The sequence below is a fragment of the Poecilia reticulata genome, linkage group LG12 (assembly GCF_000633615.1).
Source record: "Poecilia reticulata strain Guanapo linkage group LG12, Guppy_female_1.0+MT, whole genome shotgun sequence".
In the NCBI taxonomy this organism is placed as follows: domain Eukaryota; kingdom Metazoa; phylum Chordata; class Actinopteri; order Cyprinodontiformes; family Poeciliidae; genus Poecilia; species Poecilia reticulata.
Window position 1 is genome coordinate 16,425,615 of NC_024342.1, and position 19,330 is coordinate 16,444,944.

The 19,330-nt window shown below is 38.8% G+C and overlaps 2 protein-coding genes across 10 annotated transcripts in view; one reads left to right on the plus strand and one right to left on the minus strand.

The window, feature by feature from the left end:
- Positions 1-2,634, plus strand: part of srsf9 (serine and arginine rich splicing factor 9) — a 6,272-nt gene extending 3,638 nt beyond the window's left edge. For 7 of the 8 annotated variants that reach the window (XM_017307868.1, XM_008424222.1, XM_008424219.2 and 4 more), the window contains exons 4-5: positions 1,609-1,781; positions 1,868-2,634. In XM_017307868.1, the coding sequence (XP_017163357.1) occupies positions 1,609-1,781; positions 1,868-2,110 (416 nt within the window). In that variant the 3' untranslated portion in view covers positions 2,111-2,634. The remainder of the gene's footprint in view (positions 1-1,608; positions 1,782-1,867) is intronic. The other variant, XM_008424220.2, reaches the window with a different exon arrangement.
- Positions 2,635-3,277: 643 nt separating this feature from the next.
- Positions 3,278-18,521, minus strand: sgsm1b (small G protein signaling modulator 1b). Of its 2 annotated transcripts, XM_008424225.2 has the most exons (25): positions 18,373-18,521; positions 18,213-18,256; positions 15,488-15,563; positions 14,670-14,832; positions 13,716-13,868; positions 13,359-13,426; positions 13,134-13,276; positions 12,914-13,045; positions 12,708-12,832; positions 12,557-12,624; positions 12,316-12,479; positions 10,935-11,064; positions 10,367-10,493; positions 10,219-10,283; positions 10,002-10,147; positions 9,789-9,917; positions 9,526-9,699; positions 9,330-9,398; positions 7,924-9,051; positions 7,717-7,841; positions 6,537-6,619; positions 6,339-6,448; positions 6,058-6,154; positions 5,794-5,961; positions 3,278-5,287 (listed from the first exon to the last, which is right to left on the minus strand). In XM_008424225.2, exons 1-25 carry the CDS (start codon positions 18,377-18,379, stop codon positions 5,199-5,201), a joined length of 3,783 nt encoding a protein of 1,260 aa, XP_008422447.1. In that variant the 5' UTR covers positions 18,380-18,521; the 3' UTR covers positions 3,278-5,198. The 2 variants fall into 2 exon arrangements, with proteins under 2 accessions (XP_008422447.1, XP_008422446.1); XM_008424224.2 differs by having other exon boundaries at positions 18,213-18,521.
- Between the last annotated feature and the right edge of the window lie 809 nt (positions 18,522-19,330).

Genomic DNA, 19,330 nt, shown 5'->3' on the forward strand with positions numbered 1-19,330 from the left:
ATATTTCTCTCTATCATGGCGGACAGGAAAACAAGGGCCTAGTAGATGGATCCAAGGATTGTAGACATATTTCTCTCTATCATGGCGGACAGGAAGACCAGGGCCTTGTAGATGGACCCCAACCATTGTAGGCAAATAATTCTTTCTTTGTGGAGAGGAGGACCAGGGTTCTGTAGATGGATGCCAAAGATTTGACAAATGTTTCACTCTCTTTCTCTCACCGTGGACTGGAGGACAAGGGCATAGTAGATGGATCCCAAGTGTTATAGACATTTTTCTCGCTCATGGCAAACTAGAGGGAAAAGGATGCCAAAAAGTGTAGACGCATGATGAAATCTCTCACTCATGGAGGACTAGAGGAAAATGGATCTCAAAAGTTGTTGAAAAATAATACAATCTCTCTCTTATGGCGGACTGGAGGACAAGGGAAATAGTAAAGGATGTCTTGAGTCATAGGCAGATATGTTTTCTCTTGGTGGACTGGAAGTCAAGGGGACTGAGTGGATGAGATGAAGTCTGCTTCTCAGATCATGAAAACTGAAACTAAACAAAAACTGATCATGTTTCCTGAATTATCCTAAACTCCCGCTGTAGTGACTGGTAGGTGTAATTTTATCATTGTGTATCTTTTATCTGTTGTTTTCCACATTCACAAAATGTTAACATAACACACAGTGCCTTGCAATATTGCATATTTGGTCATGTTACAACCACAGACTTCCATGTATTTTACTAGAATTTTGTGATACTAACGCACAATTGTGACTGGGGAAAATGCATGCTTCTTTTAAACATCTTTCAAGTACAAATCTGAAAGCTTTTATATTTCTATTTTTCACATAGTACAAGTGTTATTTAAACTTTTTGGGATGCTAATCAACTGCTCCCAGTGGTAAAAATAACTAGTTGCCATGGCGAAGCATCAACTATCCAATAGTAAAAGACCAACACTATTTGTGCCGGTCAATATTACAAAATCTCTGTAAGATACATTGATTGTGGTTTTTGTATGAGAAGATGTGAGCAAGTTTGCTTTTGCAGTGCACTGTTTGTAACTAGGCTGCCTATGGTATTTATTACTGCTCCAGAAAGACAGAGATTTCATATGATTTGTACTTCCTTAGTATTTTTAATATGACAACAATTTAAATATAGGCATGCTAAGGTAGTCGTACATTTTATAGCTGCCGAAACGTTTAGCTCCAAGTATTTTTAATTATGTTAAGACAAAATTTTACATCTGGTCTGAAAGAGACTCGATAGAAAAGTAGGTAGTTACATTTTAAAACGTTCTTGCCACATTTGAAGTCGGTCTGCGTTTTAAGCAACTGCAGCTCAGGAGTTGGCATTACACTTATCAATAAGTAACTTCTCCAAGGTGAAACTGTAAATGATTAAAGAAGCTCCAGTTCATCTCCTGAATCAGTACATAAGCTAAAATTTCAAGTGAGTTAATCAAAGTTTGCATTTTTGTTTCATAAAGAACTTCATGAACGTGATTTTTTTAAATGTCATTCAAACGACACTTTTGGTCAACCAAACCAAATTTATTGCTGTTGCATTCATTTCTTAAATGTTTTTCATCATATTTGCCCTCCCCTCCAAAAGGATTACCGTCTACTGGAAGCTGGCAGGATCTGAAGGATCACATGCGAGAAGCAGGAGATGTTTGTTTCGCAGATGTACAGAGAGACGGCGAGGGCGTAGTGGAGTTTCTCCGTAGGGAGGATATGGAATACGCGCTACGCCGACTTGACCGGACAGAGTTTCGTTCGCATCAGGTATGTGGCATCAGTGATGGTGAAAACAGACACTCTTGTTCACATTTGTAATTTATTGAACTTTTTTTTTTTTGTTTTTTTTGCAGGGTGAGACCTCGTATATCCGAGTTTATGAGGAGAGAGGCGGTGGTGGTGGCGGTGGCGCTGCCAACTGGGGTCGTTCACGTTCTCGTTCCAGATCCCGAGGCCGCTATTCTCCTCCGTATTTTAACAGAGGATCTCCCCCTCGTTACCCGTCACCTCCACGCCATCCCATGTTGAGGCACAGTCCGCCTCCGAGGAGGCACCCCCCACCTCACCATAGCCCACCTCCACGTCATTACAGATAGAGGCCTCGGTATTTACGCAACATCTGGAGGAAATATTTCAAATCTTTGCATTTTAACCATTTCATGTCTGTTTTATTTCAGACATCCTCATCCCTATTTTGGTATAAATGCATTCCATGGCCAGAAAACCCACCACAGCCTACTCTCTCTGCAGCCTTTTAAGAATTTTTTTTTTCTGTTTTTAGTTTTAGCCATTTCAAAACAGGGTTGGCAATTCTTAAGATGACATTCTGATTTCTACTTTGATACTTAATTTCTTGGCTGTTCACTAAAACCTCATCAGAAACTTCAGGTGTGATTTTGTGTTGTTAAATTGATCAAATTCATTTTCCCACTTTAAATTTTTATTTTTAGGGATTTTTATTTTTTTTTTCCCTCTCAACGATGTTAATCATTTGTGAGCCTTTTAGCTGTTGTCTGGAAGCCTGTTTTTTTTTCTTTTTCTTTTGATGTGTGAACAATTGATTAAAGTGACCTGTAGGTTGAGTATAATTTGTTCTTTACCAATAAAATATAAACTCTTATTGGGACAGTTTCATCCTTGAAAAGGCAAATCAATTCCACAAAACATGGAATTGGAATAAAATAATTTTCCAGGATAGGATTTGTAATTTTATTTGGTTTCTATCTACAGTTTTTTGGTCTGTTGCATTTAGGAGTACAAATTGATTAAAACAAATCCAGAACAGTGACTCTCAAAAGTCTTCACAAATTGTCTTCTTGCCAGTTTTTGAAACAAAAAGGTGAGACCATGGTAAATAAATTAAAAAATTTTTGCACATATGTCATATTTGTCCTCTACAGTTAAAAAAAAACTAATTTAGGTTGCACACTTTTTTCTGCCATGATATGCATAAATTGCTGTAAAAAAACTTTTATATTCCAGAGACAGTTACGCAGTGGGATCCTTTGGAGCCACTGTCATTTCTCTGGGAAGAAAAAATGCTTTTAACTGAAATTATGCAAATGGGTAAATCTCGGATATTTAAACCTTGCTTTGCTTTAATTGATGTTTGTGTTTATGAACTCTTGACTGATATTTTATTTCAACTAAGCTGGTTATGTCTCACGCTAAAGGCGGAGACATAACCTTCACATATATTATTTTTCATTTAATTGGCAGGTCCCCCCCCTACCCCCCCTCCCATAAAATGCACACAAGGAACATCAGATGCAAAATAGAATATTTTTAATACACAATAAATTAATTATACTTGGGACCATTTCAGAAGACGGAAAAAAATAAATATATTTCCATGAATATGCTTTATGTTTTCATCATTATTTAGACTTAACTGATATACAGACATCATACTGCATTTATTAAATATGTACCAACTAAGTATTTGTACAATTAATCTGCTTCAACACATTTTATATCTTCTGATCACAAATGGCAACACACAAGAAGCGATATTCAGGCAGTTTTTAGTTCGTATGGGGACACGTTAGCGGTGATACCAAAACACTGGAACTGAAGCCACATCAATGAACCAACACAAGTGTGTATTGGATATTTTTGCAATTGTGATGTAGCACAAACGGCATTTTTATCTGACAAAACCAATCTTTTTCAAGATGTTATGTTTATCTTTAGATATTTTCAAGTTATTAAGGTTATCCTCCCCCTCAAAAAAAAGGTGTCCATATGTTGGGATCAAAATCTCCAGGAATAATGCACTCAAGGACATGCACTTCTATTAAATATTACGGTTTTTCATCTCTGAAAGCTGACATATGAGAAGAAATGTTAAAGAAAACTTTTTTATTGTGCTTTTTCTACTACATGTATGAGCATTTATCAATCAGTAGCAACTCAAAATATCATTGAATGTTTTCACTAAGATTAAACCAAGTTTTAGAATAAACAACTTGAGTCATGGTGAAATGCATACTTTGGGTATAAAGTCTTAAAAATCAGGATTACTCTTCATACATAAAGCCTCAGTGGTGAGCATGTAAACTTGTGTTTCAGAAAACAAGAACGCAATATTGTTATGGTATAGATGAAGAGAAGAGATCCTGACGGCTAATTTGACCATGATGGTAGGATAAAAATAAATCTGTCGAGGTACAAGCAAAAGACGGGAGTTTAACGTGTCGCAGAGGCACGGTCGTGTTTTTCACCTCTGAGTTATCCTCACGTCACTCGCCTGATTGTGCACTGAAGCAGAATCTGTTGGTGCCGCACTTGTTGGATTTAATGAGCGTCGTCAGCTGATGTTTTCATCCCCGACAGCAGCATAAACGGAGCGCTGCTTCTTATGTAAGTTTATAGAAAGAGCGAATGCAATAAATGTCTGTAGGTGAACAGGTGGATTTCTGAGAAGCACTGGCCTGCACAGAAATAAAAACTGACATCTGAGTCAAAGTACAAACTCAAGCGAGCTGAATCATCTCTAAATCGATGCTCAGGGGATGTCGGAGAAGGAGGGAGGAAGAATAAAGGCTGAAGCTACCAGCGGAAATGTTTGAACCGTGTCTATAACCAAAATATGTGCATTCATGCTGGGCTGCACCGAGTTGGGGTCTGCATGTTTTCAAGGCTTGAGCACATCAGAGGCACAAGACAGAAGGTTAAGTGTTCAATGTCCGAAAGCAGAGCAAGGATGTCTACATGCAATTTGGACCCAATCATTTGCTCATGTGACACAATATCAAATAAACAATAATGTTTTCCACAAGATGACTAACAATGGCAGCTACAATTCAATTCTGAGAAAACGCTCGTGGTGTCAGGTGGAATAACATATTTTAAAGAGAGTGATGAATTTGGTTGCTGTATCCCTGAAAACAAACTTCAAAGTTTAAGGCTAAATAACATCCTGAAGCAACATCTACAGGGGCACATTCACTGGGTGAACAATAACACTTCAAAAATAAATTTACTGGCAATGCTTGTGTCTCCTGAATATAAAGAGGAGCAACTGGTGAGAGGTTGTTTTACAACCACAGTTTGAATAATGAGCAGCTTTAATGACCTCCAACCCAATGCTTTACGTCGTCATGTGCCAGGATCTTTGAAACAATGTTGTACACCAATCATGGGGTCATGGGATGCAGCATCATTTAGTGTTACTTGTTAGTGTTACTTGTTTTCTATGAGAGTCTGCACTTGGTGGACAAGTTCTCTGGCTTTCATCAAGACCTTCGGGACGTCATGCCGCTCCGCCATTTCTGAGAATAGAGGGCAGAAGTTAGACTGGCTGGCAAAATACAACATGTCAATTATTTTAGTCTTCATTTTTGTCAGCATAGTTATATCAAATTTTTTTTTTAAAAAAACCTTTCAAACAGAGACCATGCAATTTATTTGTTACTTTACGCATCAGTTTTAAGATTTGCTTGAAGCAGCTATCTAAATACACTGCAAAAGTAACACAATTTCTCACTATGTCTAGAAAATGGGCTATATTAGTCTGGCAGTATATTGCTGTCGGCCTGTTTTTATGCCTGTAGATCCATCTACTTTTCACAATGCAAAAGGTAGATTGAGTAATACGGAGAATACTTTAAAATCTTTAAGTTTCAAATCAACAGCAAGATGATTGAAACGTGGACATAACATGGTGCTCCAACATGAAAATGATCAGAAAATGCGAAAACGTTGCGAAATTCGGAGTTCCTGATTGGAAATGAGCCAAAACATGGAGGGCTTCAGTATTCATCCTTCATCATCTTACCGTTGAAAAACTTGATGATGTCTGTGAAGTCCATGTTATTTTCCAGAATGATGTCTCTGTACATCTCCACTAGGGCAAGAGCGATGAAAAGCACAAAGTGCTCAGAAGATGTGTGCTTGGCTGCCCAGATCGTTTCCCACACAGCAAACACATCATCATACACCATTTCTGTTTGGAAAAACAATAACACAGTCCCTGATAATCATACTTTCTTGATAAGGTTGGATGATCCAGCATGGACAATTCTAATATTTTCCTTCCCACCTCTTTTAAAGTCAAGAAGGAACCAACGGTAACAGAAGTAGAAGTGAGTGTAGTCTCCATTCTGCTGCATCAGCTCAAACAGTTCAGAGTCCAGTATCTGTCCATGGAGAACCAGAGAATCAATCAGTGTGTGTCAGACCTTATATATTGTTATTTTCCAGCTCTGGAGAAGCGTGTACACTGGGATTCTTCTACTTAACTGAAAGTTTCAGTGAATTTAATCAGTATCTAATTCATTTCACACACAAAAATTACTTACTTGAAAAAGAAAGGAAACAAACCTGTATGAGTGATCGCATATTGGCAAAGTGAGTATCCATGGCACCTCCATGTGGAAAATTCTGGTTCATCCTCTTCATCAGTTCGGTGAAGCAGCTGAACGCCATTACCTCTGTGAACATTCCCCAACACAGACATGGACACACTCAACCGACGTGTTTCCTCCATGCGCACTAATTTGCACTTTACATTTTACTGACCATCATCCAGAATAACCAGAAGGGGAGCCAGTAAATCACACATGCCCTGCACATATCCCGTCTCCAGATGCTGCCACACGTAACTGCAATGGTAACCACATTTTTAATGTTTCATTAGCTTCGCCCTTGGGAGTTAAGCACAACTTGATAGGTATATTTAGAACAAATAGTAAGTCAAATTGCATTTGGTTTATTATTTCTTTGTTGTAGCAATCTTCTTAGCAATAAATCTTAAACCTTTGGACAGCCTGTTTCCTTTTCTTTAGTGCCACAATTTTTAGGGTCATGCATACGAGGGTTGAACAGCGGAGGATGAACATGAGAGTTTTGAATAACTTGACTTATCCTCTTTGCTAATAGGAAAAGTTTCTTTGTAGAGGTTTCAATGAATAAGACATAATGGCAGTCAAACAATTTATTCATCTAACAAATAGGGGCCCAAGTTGTGCATGGAAGTACCGTACAAAACCAGTACAGTCTGACACCTCGTACTTATGCTGGTGAGTAGCGTGGTCACACACTGCTGTGGGATGGCATTCTCTTCTTAAACCAGCACTGGTTGCAAGTTTGCCAGTGTGGTTGCACTGAAGCCACACTGGGAAGCATAAGGTTTTCTTTGGCTTAACCTACAAACTCAAGTCTGGTGCCCAATCCACAAATTTCTTTATAATTCAATAGAAAAATTCCATCCATCCATCCATTTTCTTGCACCCTTGTCCCTTGGTGGGGTCAGGAGGGTTGCTGGTGCCTATCTCCAGCTATCGTTTCAGGCAAGAGGCAGGGTACACCCTGGACAGGCTGCCAGTCTGTCACAGGGCAACACAGAGACACACAGGACACACAACCATGCACACACACACTTAGGGGCAATTTGGTGAGGCCAATTAACCTAACAGTCATGTTTTTGGACTGTGGGAGGAAACCGGAGTACCCGGAGAAAACCCACACATGCACAGGGAGAACATGCAAACTCCATGCAGAAGGACCCCAGGCCGGGAATCGAACCCAGAACCTTCTTGCTGCAAGGCAACAGCTCTACCAACTGCGCCACTGTGCAGCCCCACTCAATAGAAAAATTGAAGTATAAAATAAAGTAACTATTTTACTGATATTTATTTACGAAGAAGCATTGTTACAATAAAGAAAACAAGTTGTTTATTTAGCAGTGCAACAAGTTTACCTGCACATGATGTTACGCAACCTCTCCAGATTCTCAGCAGTAAAGTACCAGTATGTTCTGTCGCAACGTCTGACATCTTTGTCAATGCGATGCAAGTTGATCAAGTACATGTCGAGTGTTTCTTGCTAAACAAAATAATGACATCAAAGTTGTTAGTATATGTTTGAAACAAAGGTAAAGAATGTCTTTACACTGTGCAATGCTTACAGAATAGGTCTGTTCCTCTGAGGATTCTTCATATTTGGTCACACCTCCAGTCTCTGCAGATTCTGGTTCAGTAAGCACATTGTCCATCTCAGCCTCTTCCTCAGAAAGACCCAGGTCAGTACACTCAGGACTGGTGTTGCATGCCGTGTCCAGATGATGATCTTGGGCAAGCCTCTCTGAGGCCATTTTGTCCCTTTGGGCCAGGGAGATGGGAGGAGCAGCAAGCCCTATCAAAGGCCTGGGCTTAACGTCTTCTGAAGTCACACATGTTATCCCTGCAGGAATATCCTCCATTTCCAAGGCAGAAGGAGAATCGTCTGAATCCACTGCGTCTGGGGACTGCCGAGAGTGAGACGATAATGAAAAGCTGCCTCTTGAGGCGGTCTGCAGGGCATTTAGTACTTGTCTGACTGGAGAGTTTGAACCAGGTTTCTCAAGTTGCATCTCTGTGGCTTTTTTGGTTTCAGCAAAGTCGCAAACGGTTGCTTCTGTATTTTCAGGTTTTTTAGAATCCTGTTGGTTTTTGTCACTTTGGGAATCATCTTTTTCTCTTAATGTTTCTGGACAAGAGCTTTCCCCTTCCAGATTTTTGCTCTTGTTTGCTTGAAGAGTCAAAGTTTCTCCGAGTGGAGGTGCTTGGAAATATTCGTTGTGCACTTCGGTTTCCAGCTTCAGGACATTTGTGTTTTCTGGAGCTGACTTCACGTTCGTATTCATGTCTACTTCTTTTACAACTTCATGAGTCGCGGGCTCTTTACTCTCAGCTGCAGATGTCTCTTTGGAATTATTTATTCCTGTCTCTGCAGCATCTTCACTTTTTACCTCATTCTTCTGGATCACAGCTTCTTCCTCAAGATCTGGGAGTCTGACATCTTGTCCAGCAGATTCACTGATTGCTGGGTCTGATACTGCGACAGTTTCTTCACTGACAGTTTCAGATGCTTTGGCTGCAGGTTCTCCTGTTAACTCAGGTACAGTAGCACTATCAGGAACTGGTTGTTCATTTGGAACAGCAAGGATGGCGGATTCACTGGTGGAAGGCTGTGAACCTTCTGCGGTCTTCACAAGGCTAATTGGCGGCACTTCTTCTCCTTCAGCCATGGGTTCGGCCTCAACTGATTCAAACACCTTGAAGCCAAAAATGAAAGTAGCAGAAAAGAAAATCATTCTAGATCCAAAAGTGAGATGGTCTGATGTCAATTACTCCTGACACTGAACAATTTAAGTAAAATGCTATGTGTTTTATTTAAATATCTCACTTCAGCTACTTTTAGGAAGTAGTTGACAGAAGATATATTTTGATTTAAGTTTAACTACAACATTTTAGAGACTTAAAAAAAATATTGTGCCAAATTTGTTTATTAATTGATGGTTAGCAATTGAGTTGAAACCAACAGAAAATGTACCTGAGCGCTGCTGCTTGAATCACTGTGTGAGTGGGCGTTTTGTTGGTCTGAGCTGCTACTCAGAGATGACTAGAGTGGAAGAATTACATACAAGAAAAAAATAATTATTTCTGCATTGTGGTGTAAATAATCTTTCAAGTTTGTTTTTTTTTTCCCTATTGTGGCATTTTATTAAATGTGCATAGGTCAAACTTACATCTGTGCTGATGGTGGAGTCCCGCTGTATGGGCCCCCGTTCTACGCTGGCTCCTGAGGAACATCGCGCGAGGGCCTCGGCGTGCTTCTCCCTCTCTCTCTGACGGACTATGACCTCACAGCCCTGCCACTCCTTCATTGTCTGTTCATACAAGGCTCGCATTCGATCATCAATCTGAGCCGCAGATAGTCAGTGAAAGCAGATAATAAAACAACCCCAATATGTACATGTGTCCTTTCATATCCGAAGGATAAATGAAATACCTCCAGTCTGGCTTTCTCAGTCATAGTGAACTGATAATGTCCCAGCAGAAAGGGCCAAACCTCCTTGCGAAGTGATGATGCCACGCCACCAAAATACACAAGCCTGTGTATCTCCTTTTCCTCAAAAGCCTAACAAAAGACATTGTTTTTTCATGAATTGCCTTGCAGTACAAATAATAAACATTATTGCAGTTGAGCGTATGGGAACCTTACAGAGCTGTCCTTTAGAAAACGTTCCCAAACCTCCACAGAGAGACCACCTCTAGCATGACACGGTATACCTGGATCAACTATAGTGATGTTCACCAAAGCAGAAAGGTGCGTCCGGACTGTGGATAAATGGCGACAGTATGCGAGCCCTAGAGACAAAAAAAATTATTATAAATTATTGCTCTCCCTTAAATCTGCAGGACTGGTTTTTAATACTCACATCCATAGAAAGCTCGAGAGATTATTTGGTATTTCATTGTGTCGCAAAGGAGCTTTATAGGAGCCCTGGCAGGGTTGTAAAAATTGAAAGTGTAGTCAAGTGAAACGATTTGAATATTAATTGTAGGCAGTCTTTTGAGCGTATTCACCTTTCATGATTGCAGCCGTTAGGTAAAGAGCCGTCAGACGAGCCGTTCTGTGAGCAGGAGGAGCAGGAGGATTTTCTAGGCGTTGGCTGCCACATAGTAACGCCCTGATCCATCATCTCAGGAGGCACTGCACAGTACAGGAGCATTTATCATTTCCTCTCGGTGTTAATCAGCATCAAAAACAAGCTCGCAGAAGGGGAAACACAAACAGAATTTGGATATAAAGTTAATGTCTTCAAACTGCTAGGAGAAGATTTGAAAAAAGAAGAGGGACACAAATCAGAGCAGAGCATAACAATGGAGATGAGGCAGATAAATAACTTTTTGGCTGTGCAAAGGTACCATGCTGTAAAGAGGACTATAATGGGGAATTAATACAGACAATAAACAGACAACTGCAGCACTTTCAAATTAGAATGAACTTAATTAGAAATATGTGTGCCTGGGGAAAATCATTTAACTAAACTGAGATCAAATTAAAAGAGCCAAGTAATCTCAGCCGTAATCTCTAATGATGTGTTATTGGGTCATCACTAGGAGGCAGATTAAGAAGATTAAAGACACTTACTGAACTCCATCTGATTGCCTGGGAAGAGGATCCGAAACACATAATCAGTGGCTTCATCCTCTTCCTTATCTGATACGGAATCACAAGAGCTGTGGGGACTTCTCCTACGCAGTTTGGGGAAAACCTTTCCCTGTAGAAAAGACAGAGTAAAAACCTAACTCATTTGAAAATATACGTGGAACATGTATAGTTCCCTGATGTCTGTATAATTGATTTAGTTGAACCCGACCTTCGCCTCAACATTTGTCCAGGTTTTGTAAAAGTCATTTGAAATTTTTCTGTGAATGTTGACTGCTCTTTTCTTCTGACTGTCAGTCCAGTAAATCAACCTTTTCAAATGTCTGCTCAGGAATCACTCAGACACAAAAAGGCTCTTAAACTCAAGGAATTAACACCTTAACAAGAAATCAATTCTTAATTACATCTTCAAGCACTTCTGGATGCTATGCAATTATTTTTATGCTGTTTTTGTTGCTATTTCTATTAGAAAATACCAAAGAACAAATAATTTTGTAGACTCAATGTTTTGTTTCTTAAAATAAAGATATTTCACTCATTAGCTGTAGGTATTAGAAGTCTGGAAACTTCTATCTAAACCACACACTATGTTGTCATGGACAGACACAAAAATTATTCAAGGATAAAAAAAAGTCAGACTCCAAAAATGTCGGATCTTCAAAATCTACTGGTGTATTTGGATATGCCGCTTTCCTCACCAAAAGCAGAGCTATTTTTATAGGTTCTAATAACTCTGTGTACTCTCTCGTCTTACTGTCCTAAAGAAAGTACTGCTAGATGAGTGTTCCTGTGATTAGCTGTTTGTTTCTTGTCTAAATGTTTTATAGAGCCACTGAAACAGTGAACCTTTACTGCTGTTTGGTTTTCGGTTTCACCGGAAGTACCTCAGACTCAGACGTTGACAGGACTTAGTGGTGTTCATTTTGTATAATCTTGAGTGTAGTTTCTCTGTTTCCTCTCTCACAGAAAGTCAGCTTGTCTCAGTCCTGCTGACATTTATTGTGCTTCTTTTGTTGGTGAAGGTATTGATTGAGTTGTTGCTACTGTTAACTATGCCCATTATTCTCTTTTATCCTGTTAAAACGGATACGTTTGTTTCTGCTGTCACCGCATGCACACATAACTGCCAAGTTAAAAACTTGATGCTATTTGCCTGACCCGTATGACCAATATGGTTGGATTGTACTGGAACAGCTTAAATCAATCTAATTGAATGTCGATCTGAACTGAACATCACTTGATAGTCACATTTTATATGAACTGTTGCTAAGTAAATAAACTAATCTGAACTAAGTTTTCTAAGAATATCTGGGTTCTTCAGAGAAAAATACATTAAAAGTTGGTTAGGTTACATTGTGCTAACCTTTCCTCTCTGATTCCAGAGTGGAGGGTCCAGCTGTCCGTGAGGTAGCAGGCCGGTCTCTAGACAGGTGAGAAACTGGAGCAGATGACCCCCTTTGGGAAAATGTAGTGGAGGTCGTTGGATTCCATCTTGACTCACCAAAACTACAGTACCACCACTGTTTACTGAGGAAATCACCAACATATAGATAAATAGCTGAAATTTGGAGGGGAGGACAAAAACTAAAGGGGAATTAGCATACTTTGTTGGTGACAGTGAAGATACACGATCTCCTCCAAACGAATTGTCATCGCATAATCCCAGAAAACACTGAAATACAAAGGCGAAACCAGTCAACGGTATTATTTAAAAAAAAACGTTTCTGTAATACCATACTGTCATACTGTTCTGACCTCTTTTCAGAATCAAGCTCCCCAACATTGCCATTCATCAACTGATTGGGAGTCCACTTCAGAGTCATGAGATCTGCAGTTTGATGAAGAGAAAGGTATCCTGGAATGGCCTCCATGCCGTCTCTCTGCAAGCATAAGCAACATTTCTCATCAGAGTGTGATTGCCCAGCTATGTAGGTGCTGTTGCACTGATTTAAGACACTCACCGGCTGCACCAGAACGTTGTTCTTCCCAAACAGAAGAGTGGCTCGCGAGTTTTGGTGGAGGGACTCCACATACTCTCTCACCCATGTGAGAGGTCGATCATCCATGCTACCACTGGACTGTCTCTTCTGGATCTGGAAGTTCAAGGAGAAATCATAAAGTGTGAACCTACTGAAATAGTGGTGACGTTAATGGGAAGAATAAGCTTTCTGAACTTCATACCAAGGCGGGCCTTCTGGAGGGAGAATCCTGCCGACAGTGGCTGCTGTGGATTCGATGCCGCTGTACAAGCTCATCAGCAGATGGATCTGTCCAGAAATGGTCCGCCGTCTTAACTTTGGTGTACTCCAGTGCACAGGGCCCAACTAGAAAAATTAAGTTAGTTGTTTTAAATATTTCTTAATATTTATTTGCTAAGCTAAAAACTGGCACAATGAGGGAAAGTACCCAGTAGAGATGCAAGGATTGGTCCATCCACAGGATCCATCAGCATGGCTTCTTTATCATAAAATGCACTAAGGCAAAATGTGAAAACAAATTTGCACATGCAGAATGTTTTACAGTTTTGGTAAAAAAAAAATTTAAAAAGCTTTTACAATACATAATATAGGCACATAATTTTTTTTAAAAAACATATGCTGAGGTACACTATATTGAAAATCAAGTGAAATTTTGAATAAAACGTCAAATAGAAAGTTTGGATACATATAAAATAGAAACAAAACACTAAAAGAAACCTAAGCAAATATTGGTATACAAAGAGCAATACTCTCAACTACAAATGCAATATTTAACATGTAATACCTGCTGTTTTCCACCAAGTACAGAACAATCTTGTCCAGGAGCTTCTCCATCAAAGCTGTTCGAATCCACAGGTGTTTCAGAGCCTGAGGAGGGAGGTTGGGCAACTTTGACTGCCGACTGCGGTCGTTACTAAGAGACGAAATGTTTTGCTTGCTAAAGAGCAGAAAAAGAAACACAATGATAAAATCTATGTACAGGGGGGAAGGGACAATGTAACCTCAAAAATAGTTATCTTTAGAAGTATATGTATATAGACATGAATATCTTCCCCAAAAATGTTTTTCTTGCATTTGTATTTTTATTCCTTGAACTTTTTCAAATGTTATTATGTTATTACCTCATATTTTAATGTGTTTTACTTGAATTGTAAGTGATTGGCCAACACAGAGTAATGTGTTGTAGGGAAGTGTAAAGAAACGACTCTGTAAGACTCTTACGAATAAAAATCTGAAAAGTGTGGTGTGAAATTTTCAAGTTTTCAAAGCCCAGATTTGTGAAGTGTGTGGCTAATTGTTGAAGCTCCACACCATTCTCAATTCTTCTGCAGCCTCAGCTTTTCTTAAAGCATTTTTCATATATTTTATATATTTAGCTCTATCCACCCGTTCCCACTGAAGAAATCCATTCTCACAACATGATGCTGCTACCACCATGTTTAATCTGGGAAATACTGTGTTCACAATGATTTGCAGTTAGTTTTCCCCCCACTTTATCAAGGACCTCAGTTCCAATGATTTAAACAACTCCGTCTTATTTTTTTAATTCACCAACTCCCAGTGTCTGCATGATGAAACATACGCCAAATTGTTGTATAAATAAGATAAATGCTCAAAATCAAACAATGAAAAAAAGCATATTGACGTCACTTTTCAGTTCATGGTAAGGTTGTATCAAATCTATCTAAAAGAGTACCAACAAGTAAATAGAAATAAAGGCAGGCTGAAGTCGTTTCACCTGTTTTCAATAATCTGCTCCAGCTCCTGGACCTTGCGACAGAGCTCCTCAGCAGGAGAAAAGCTCTTTCCCACCTTCATAAAGAGTGCAGCGACCTTATTACTGCACAGCAGGCCTGCAATTCGACGCTTCAGTCCATGCAGCACGCAGGCCTCTACAACAGCTATAAAAACACAATCACACGCACAGCTTTGATCAGTACGAATATTCCAGTTTATTTAATTACGCACATTTGTTTTTTCATGAACAATAAGGTTTATGTTTCTGAAAGTCTGAAGTATTTTCATTCCCATTGCGTTTTTTTTTGTTTGTTTTTTTTTTTCATTAAAAAGCACATGGGAAGGAAAAGTGCAGCTTGGACGAGGAAAAATACACTGAAATCTGGGTTGTCTATGGTTGCTAGGATATGAGAAAGGTGAATCACATATGTCTCACTCCTGGTTAGCATCAACATCTTTGATGGGTGTCAGTCTGCTTTAATATACACTGCAGCTGTCTATCCACCCACCCATCCTAGTAAATATGGATGGACATAATGATAGAAAACAAACTATACAGACTTGTGTTGCCTAAACAAATTGCGCGTGACCTTTAGGAGGTTGTGGGCAACCTCCTAAAGATTGCCTAACACATCTGTAGTGTTGTAGAAAATACTGTCATTTAAAGTCCATGGTTTTAAAATGCAGGTCAAAAGTTGCCTACTTATTTTTCCAAGCCATATATTTTTATTCTATTTATCTTGAGTGTTGCCATACAAAAGGAGTAGCTGTCACTGCAGGTTGCAAGGTAATAAAAATAAGCAGCAGAGAGATGTTTACCACAGAAGGAGATAATGTGGCTGCTGTCTGCATGCACAAATTTCCTCGTTACTGCTTCCTCCATTATTTGCTTCACCTAAAGAAGAGAAAAGCACAGCTTTTGTTACACCTAAAAGTGTTAACAAAGATACCTTTAGTAAATATAATATGATTTTACATCCCAGGTAGGATGCTTTGTGCACTTTTCTTTGCAGAATTTCTTTAATTCAGTCATACATGAGTGTTTTTAAGTATGAGTGAGTTTTTTAGGTCTCACTAAAGTATTCTGATCTGATTTATATCCACACTTTGACTAGGTCACTCCAGCACCCTAAAAAACCTTCAGATTTTATGTTGTTGTGCTAATCAGAGGCAGACTTGTTTTTGTACCTCAGAGTACTACCTTTTGTATTTTGCTTGCATTATTTTTGTTTTGCATTTAGATTTATTTGATGATCTGAAAAATGTAAGAGTGATGGTTAAAACAGGAACAAATTTGAAAGGATAGAAGCAGTTCTTCATAGCACTGTAAATTGTGCCAAAGATTCTGGAATGAATACGAGAGACAGCTATATCAGCAAACACAACAGGAGGTGATGGTAAAATGGAAACAGTATCCTTATCTTCTGAGAATATCTCTGATTGCCAGTTTTAAATCTCTTATATCAACATTTGGTGTTTTCCTTCAAAAGGATAAGTCAAGCAATTCAGCTTTTCTGCAGCTCTGCAAGATATATTTTCTGGTGGTCTGCCCACCACATGTGAGATGCATGTCTCCCGCATTATCTAATAACACCACAAACATTTCAATCTGTTACAACGGAAAGAAAACCCCCCACAAAATTCTGTTCTTCCTGTCCATTTTCCCATAAAATGGACTGGAATTTTATGGGAAAATAAAATTCCTGGAAAATAAAATTCCAATTCTTAGCTTGTGCAAGCTAAGAATTATCATCAGAGTACAAAAAAATATTTTCTGAGGTTTTCCTAAATGGAATTTCCATGAAAACTGGATTTTATAAGACTCCTTGGTTCATTTCCCATCTGTCAAAATGTGCAGGCTTCCCAGGGCAAAGTGCAAAAGATATGTTTTGCTTTATCCAGACTGAAATAACTGCACTATGTCAGCGAAATCCTCTGTCATTTTAAGGCATTTGAGGTTGCTTGTGACATCAAGTGTGTTTTTGTGTGCATGATAGTTTCAATGCATAAAATCTCTCCATGCTCAATTCAGCTATAGACTTAAGGCAAGCATGTTTTATTATAAACAAGTGGACCCTGCTGTAATTCTTTCATTTATTTACTTTATTTACTTCTACTTCTTACGGATTGCTTCTGGTGGAAAGACTTGGAAAGCTATGTATCCTTTTCCTTTTGATTAACAATCATACATTTCTTTGTTTTGGTTTATTGCATGCATTTTCCAATAAAGCACTAAAGTAGAGGGACAAAATGTGGAGAAAGGAGGTAAATGATATGAGAACTTTTGCAAGGTCAATTTTTGCCCTTTTTTTTGGTATTTAAAACTTTTAATTACTGGATTAAGACAGTTTTTACTTAGAAAATAGAAGAATATGTCAAAGTCTGAATCTGCATTTCAACCATTAAACGTTATACCACCCAATGGAAGCTAATTGCTGCATTTCCAAGTCAGAGTAAGTTGTGATTGTCCCTATAGCATGAAAAATAAAAAGTATATATGGCTTGAATGTAAATTATAATGTATTACATGTTTATGTGTCATGATTGGACCTCTAATTGCAAAACTACATGCCATTATATATTCAGCAGCAAATACCATGTTGCAAGAAAGGGATCCAACAAAACTGTGGTTCAGTTCATTAATGCACATAATAAGTACAGCTTAGGGTTTGTTTGCCTCTAATTTAGGCATAATAAACAAAAATAAATAAATAAGACTGCTGCTTCTGTGTCTTAATTAACCTGTACAAATATATGTATTGAAGCTCAGCCCCTCCCAGCTGCAGAATCATATACAAGAGTCATGGATTGTTTTTTTGTGTGTTTTTTTTAAGAAGCGGTGAGTCACAGGTGAGGGCGAGCATGAACGCAAAGAAACAAGTCTGCAGGTACCAGATTCTGTAAGGCATGGACAAAACCCACATTTGTATTTTTGTATTTTCTTAGGGAGGCAAAGAGTCACCGATCAGTCTGAATGCAGTGTGGGCTCCCTTGTTCCACGGCTTTTTGTCCAAAAACAAACAAGCTGCCTGAATAGTGCAGCTGTTTGGAACATCTAAAATTAAGCAGATGGCAAGGTCACGGCTGTAAGCTTGGAGCATTGACATGGTTCTTGTGTTCTTATGGACTATTATCTTCTTGTTTAAATGCAGATCTTGCAATAAAAGAGACAAATCGGTGCATGGTTTCTTTTAAGTGCACGATTTACAATCATCACTTGTATTATCGTCATCATTACCATCACCACCATCGTCATCATCAACATCTTACGCCAATCCAGCCTTCACCAGGAAACGGGCAGGGGCGATTTTATTTGGGATCATAACATCCACATCTATTTACAAAGGGGGGGAAAAAAACCTACCAGGTTTATCATAAACAGGCCTGTGGGGTTGCCAGACCCGCTGAGCGACGTACACACACACACACATACACACTCATTGCTTAAAGCTCCGGTAAACACGAACACAGACGAGCAAGAAAGAAGTACCCTAATAATACCGTAAATTTTTTTTTTTTTTTTTTTTTTTGCTATGTCACAAACCTCCTTCTTCACATTGCGAAGCAGTTTCTGTCGCGTCTCGGCCTCTGTCACAAGAGAAAACATGGTGATTATGCTGATCAGATCCTGTCTGCGTGAAAAAAGGAATGGTGATGATGATGAAGAAGAAGAAGATGATGATGATGCGCGGCGGGGGCCGAACCTCCCATCACTCCGGACTCGGTGAGAGCAGCTTTCTGGGAAACGTCTGGAAAGCTGTTAAAGGCGACACGAGTGGAAGAGGAGAGAGGCTCTGCTCTGGGCTCAGATATGTTCCCAGCGACTAAATTAAACCTATGTGCTATCTCTCTACGAACCACCACCCCTTTAAAGCCACAGAGGCACCGTAAATCCACGCTCTCACACACCCATACACTGGCATAATTGGCCGATGTTTTAAACAAAAAAAGAAATATATGCTTCATTAATCCCCTTTTCCCTGTTATTGGGATTTAATTTAACAATGTTTCTGCACGACAGAACTAAATAAACATGCATTCACCAAAGTGAAAAACAAAATAAGAACAACAAAAAAAAAAACATAAAGTAATGTTTAAAACATAAGAAAAATAATGCTGGACAATAATCCAAAATACCATATTCAGATTAAAAGAAATGCTCAACTGAGTAGGATAATTTAAAGAAAGAAATGTACAAGGTATGCATGCATATTGAATTTATGCAAAATAACTTAGAAGTAAAAAAAAAAAAGAAAACAGTGTAGAAATAATTGTTTTATTGAATTCATTGAATTGTATAAAACTATGTAAATAACCCTGGGGAGTAGTGATAGTTATAAAGTCTTAGATTGAGAGCTGGTTTTACTCTTTGACTAGAAATGCAAATAACCAGTAAAAATTGAGGGAATCTAGTAAGTTATATTTTTTTGAGTGCTTGTGTTTACTCCCTTAGTCCATGCCGGGTTATGGTCCAAACCAGCTATATGGTGTATAACGTCCGGGGATGTTCCATAAATGTTGCCAGAAGGTTACAGATTTTCTCACATTCAAAGAATACAGGTTCAACTTTGACAGCAATATGATATACTCCTATGTTGTGCTTTGAAATAGTCTATTTTGGTGTTTCCAGAGCTAAAATCTTATTGGTACAAAGTTGTTCAG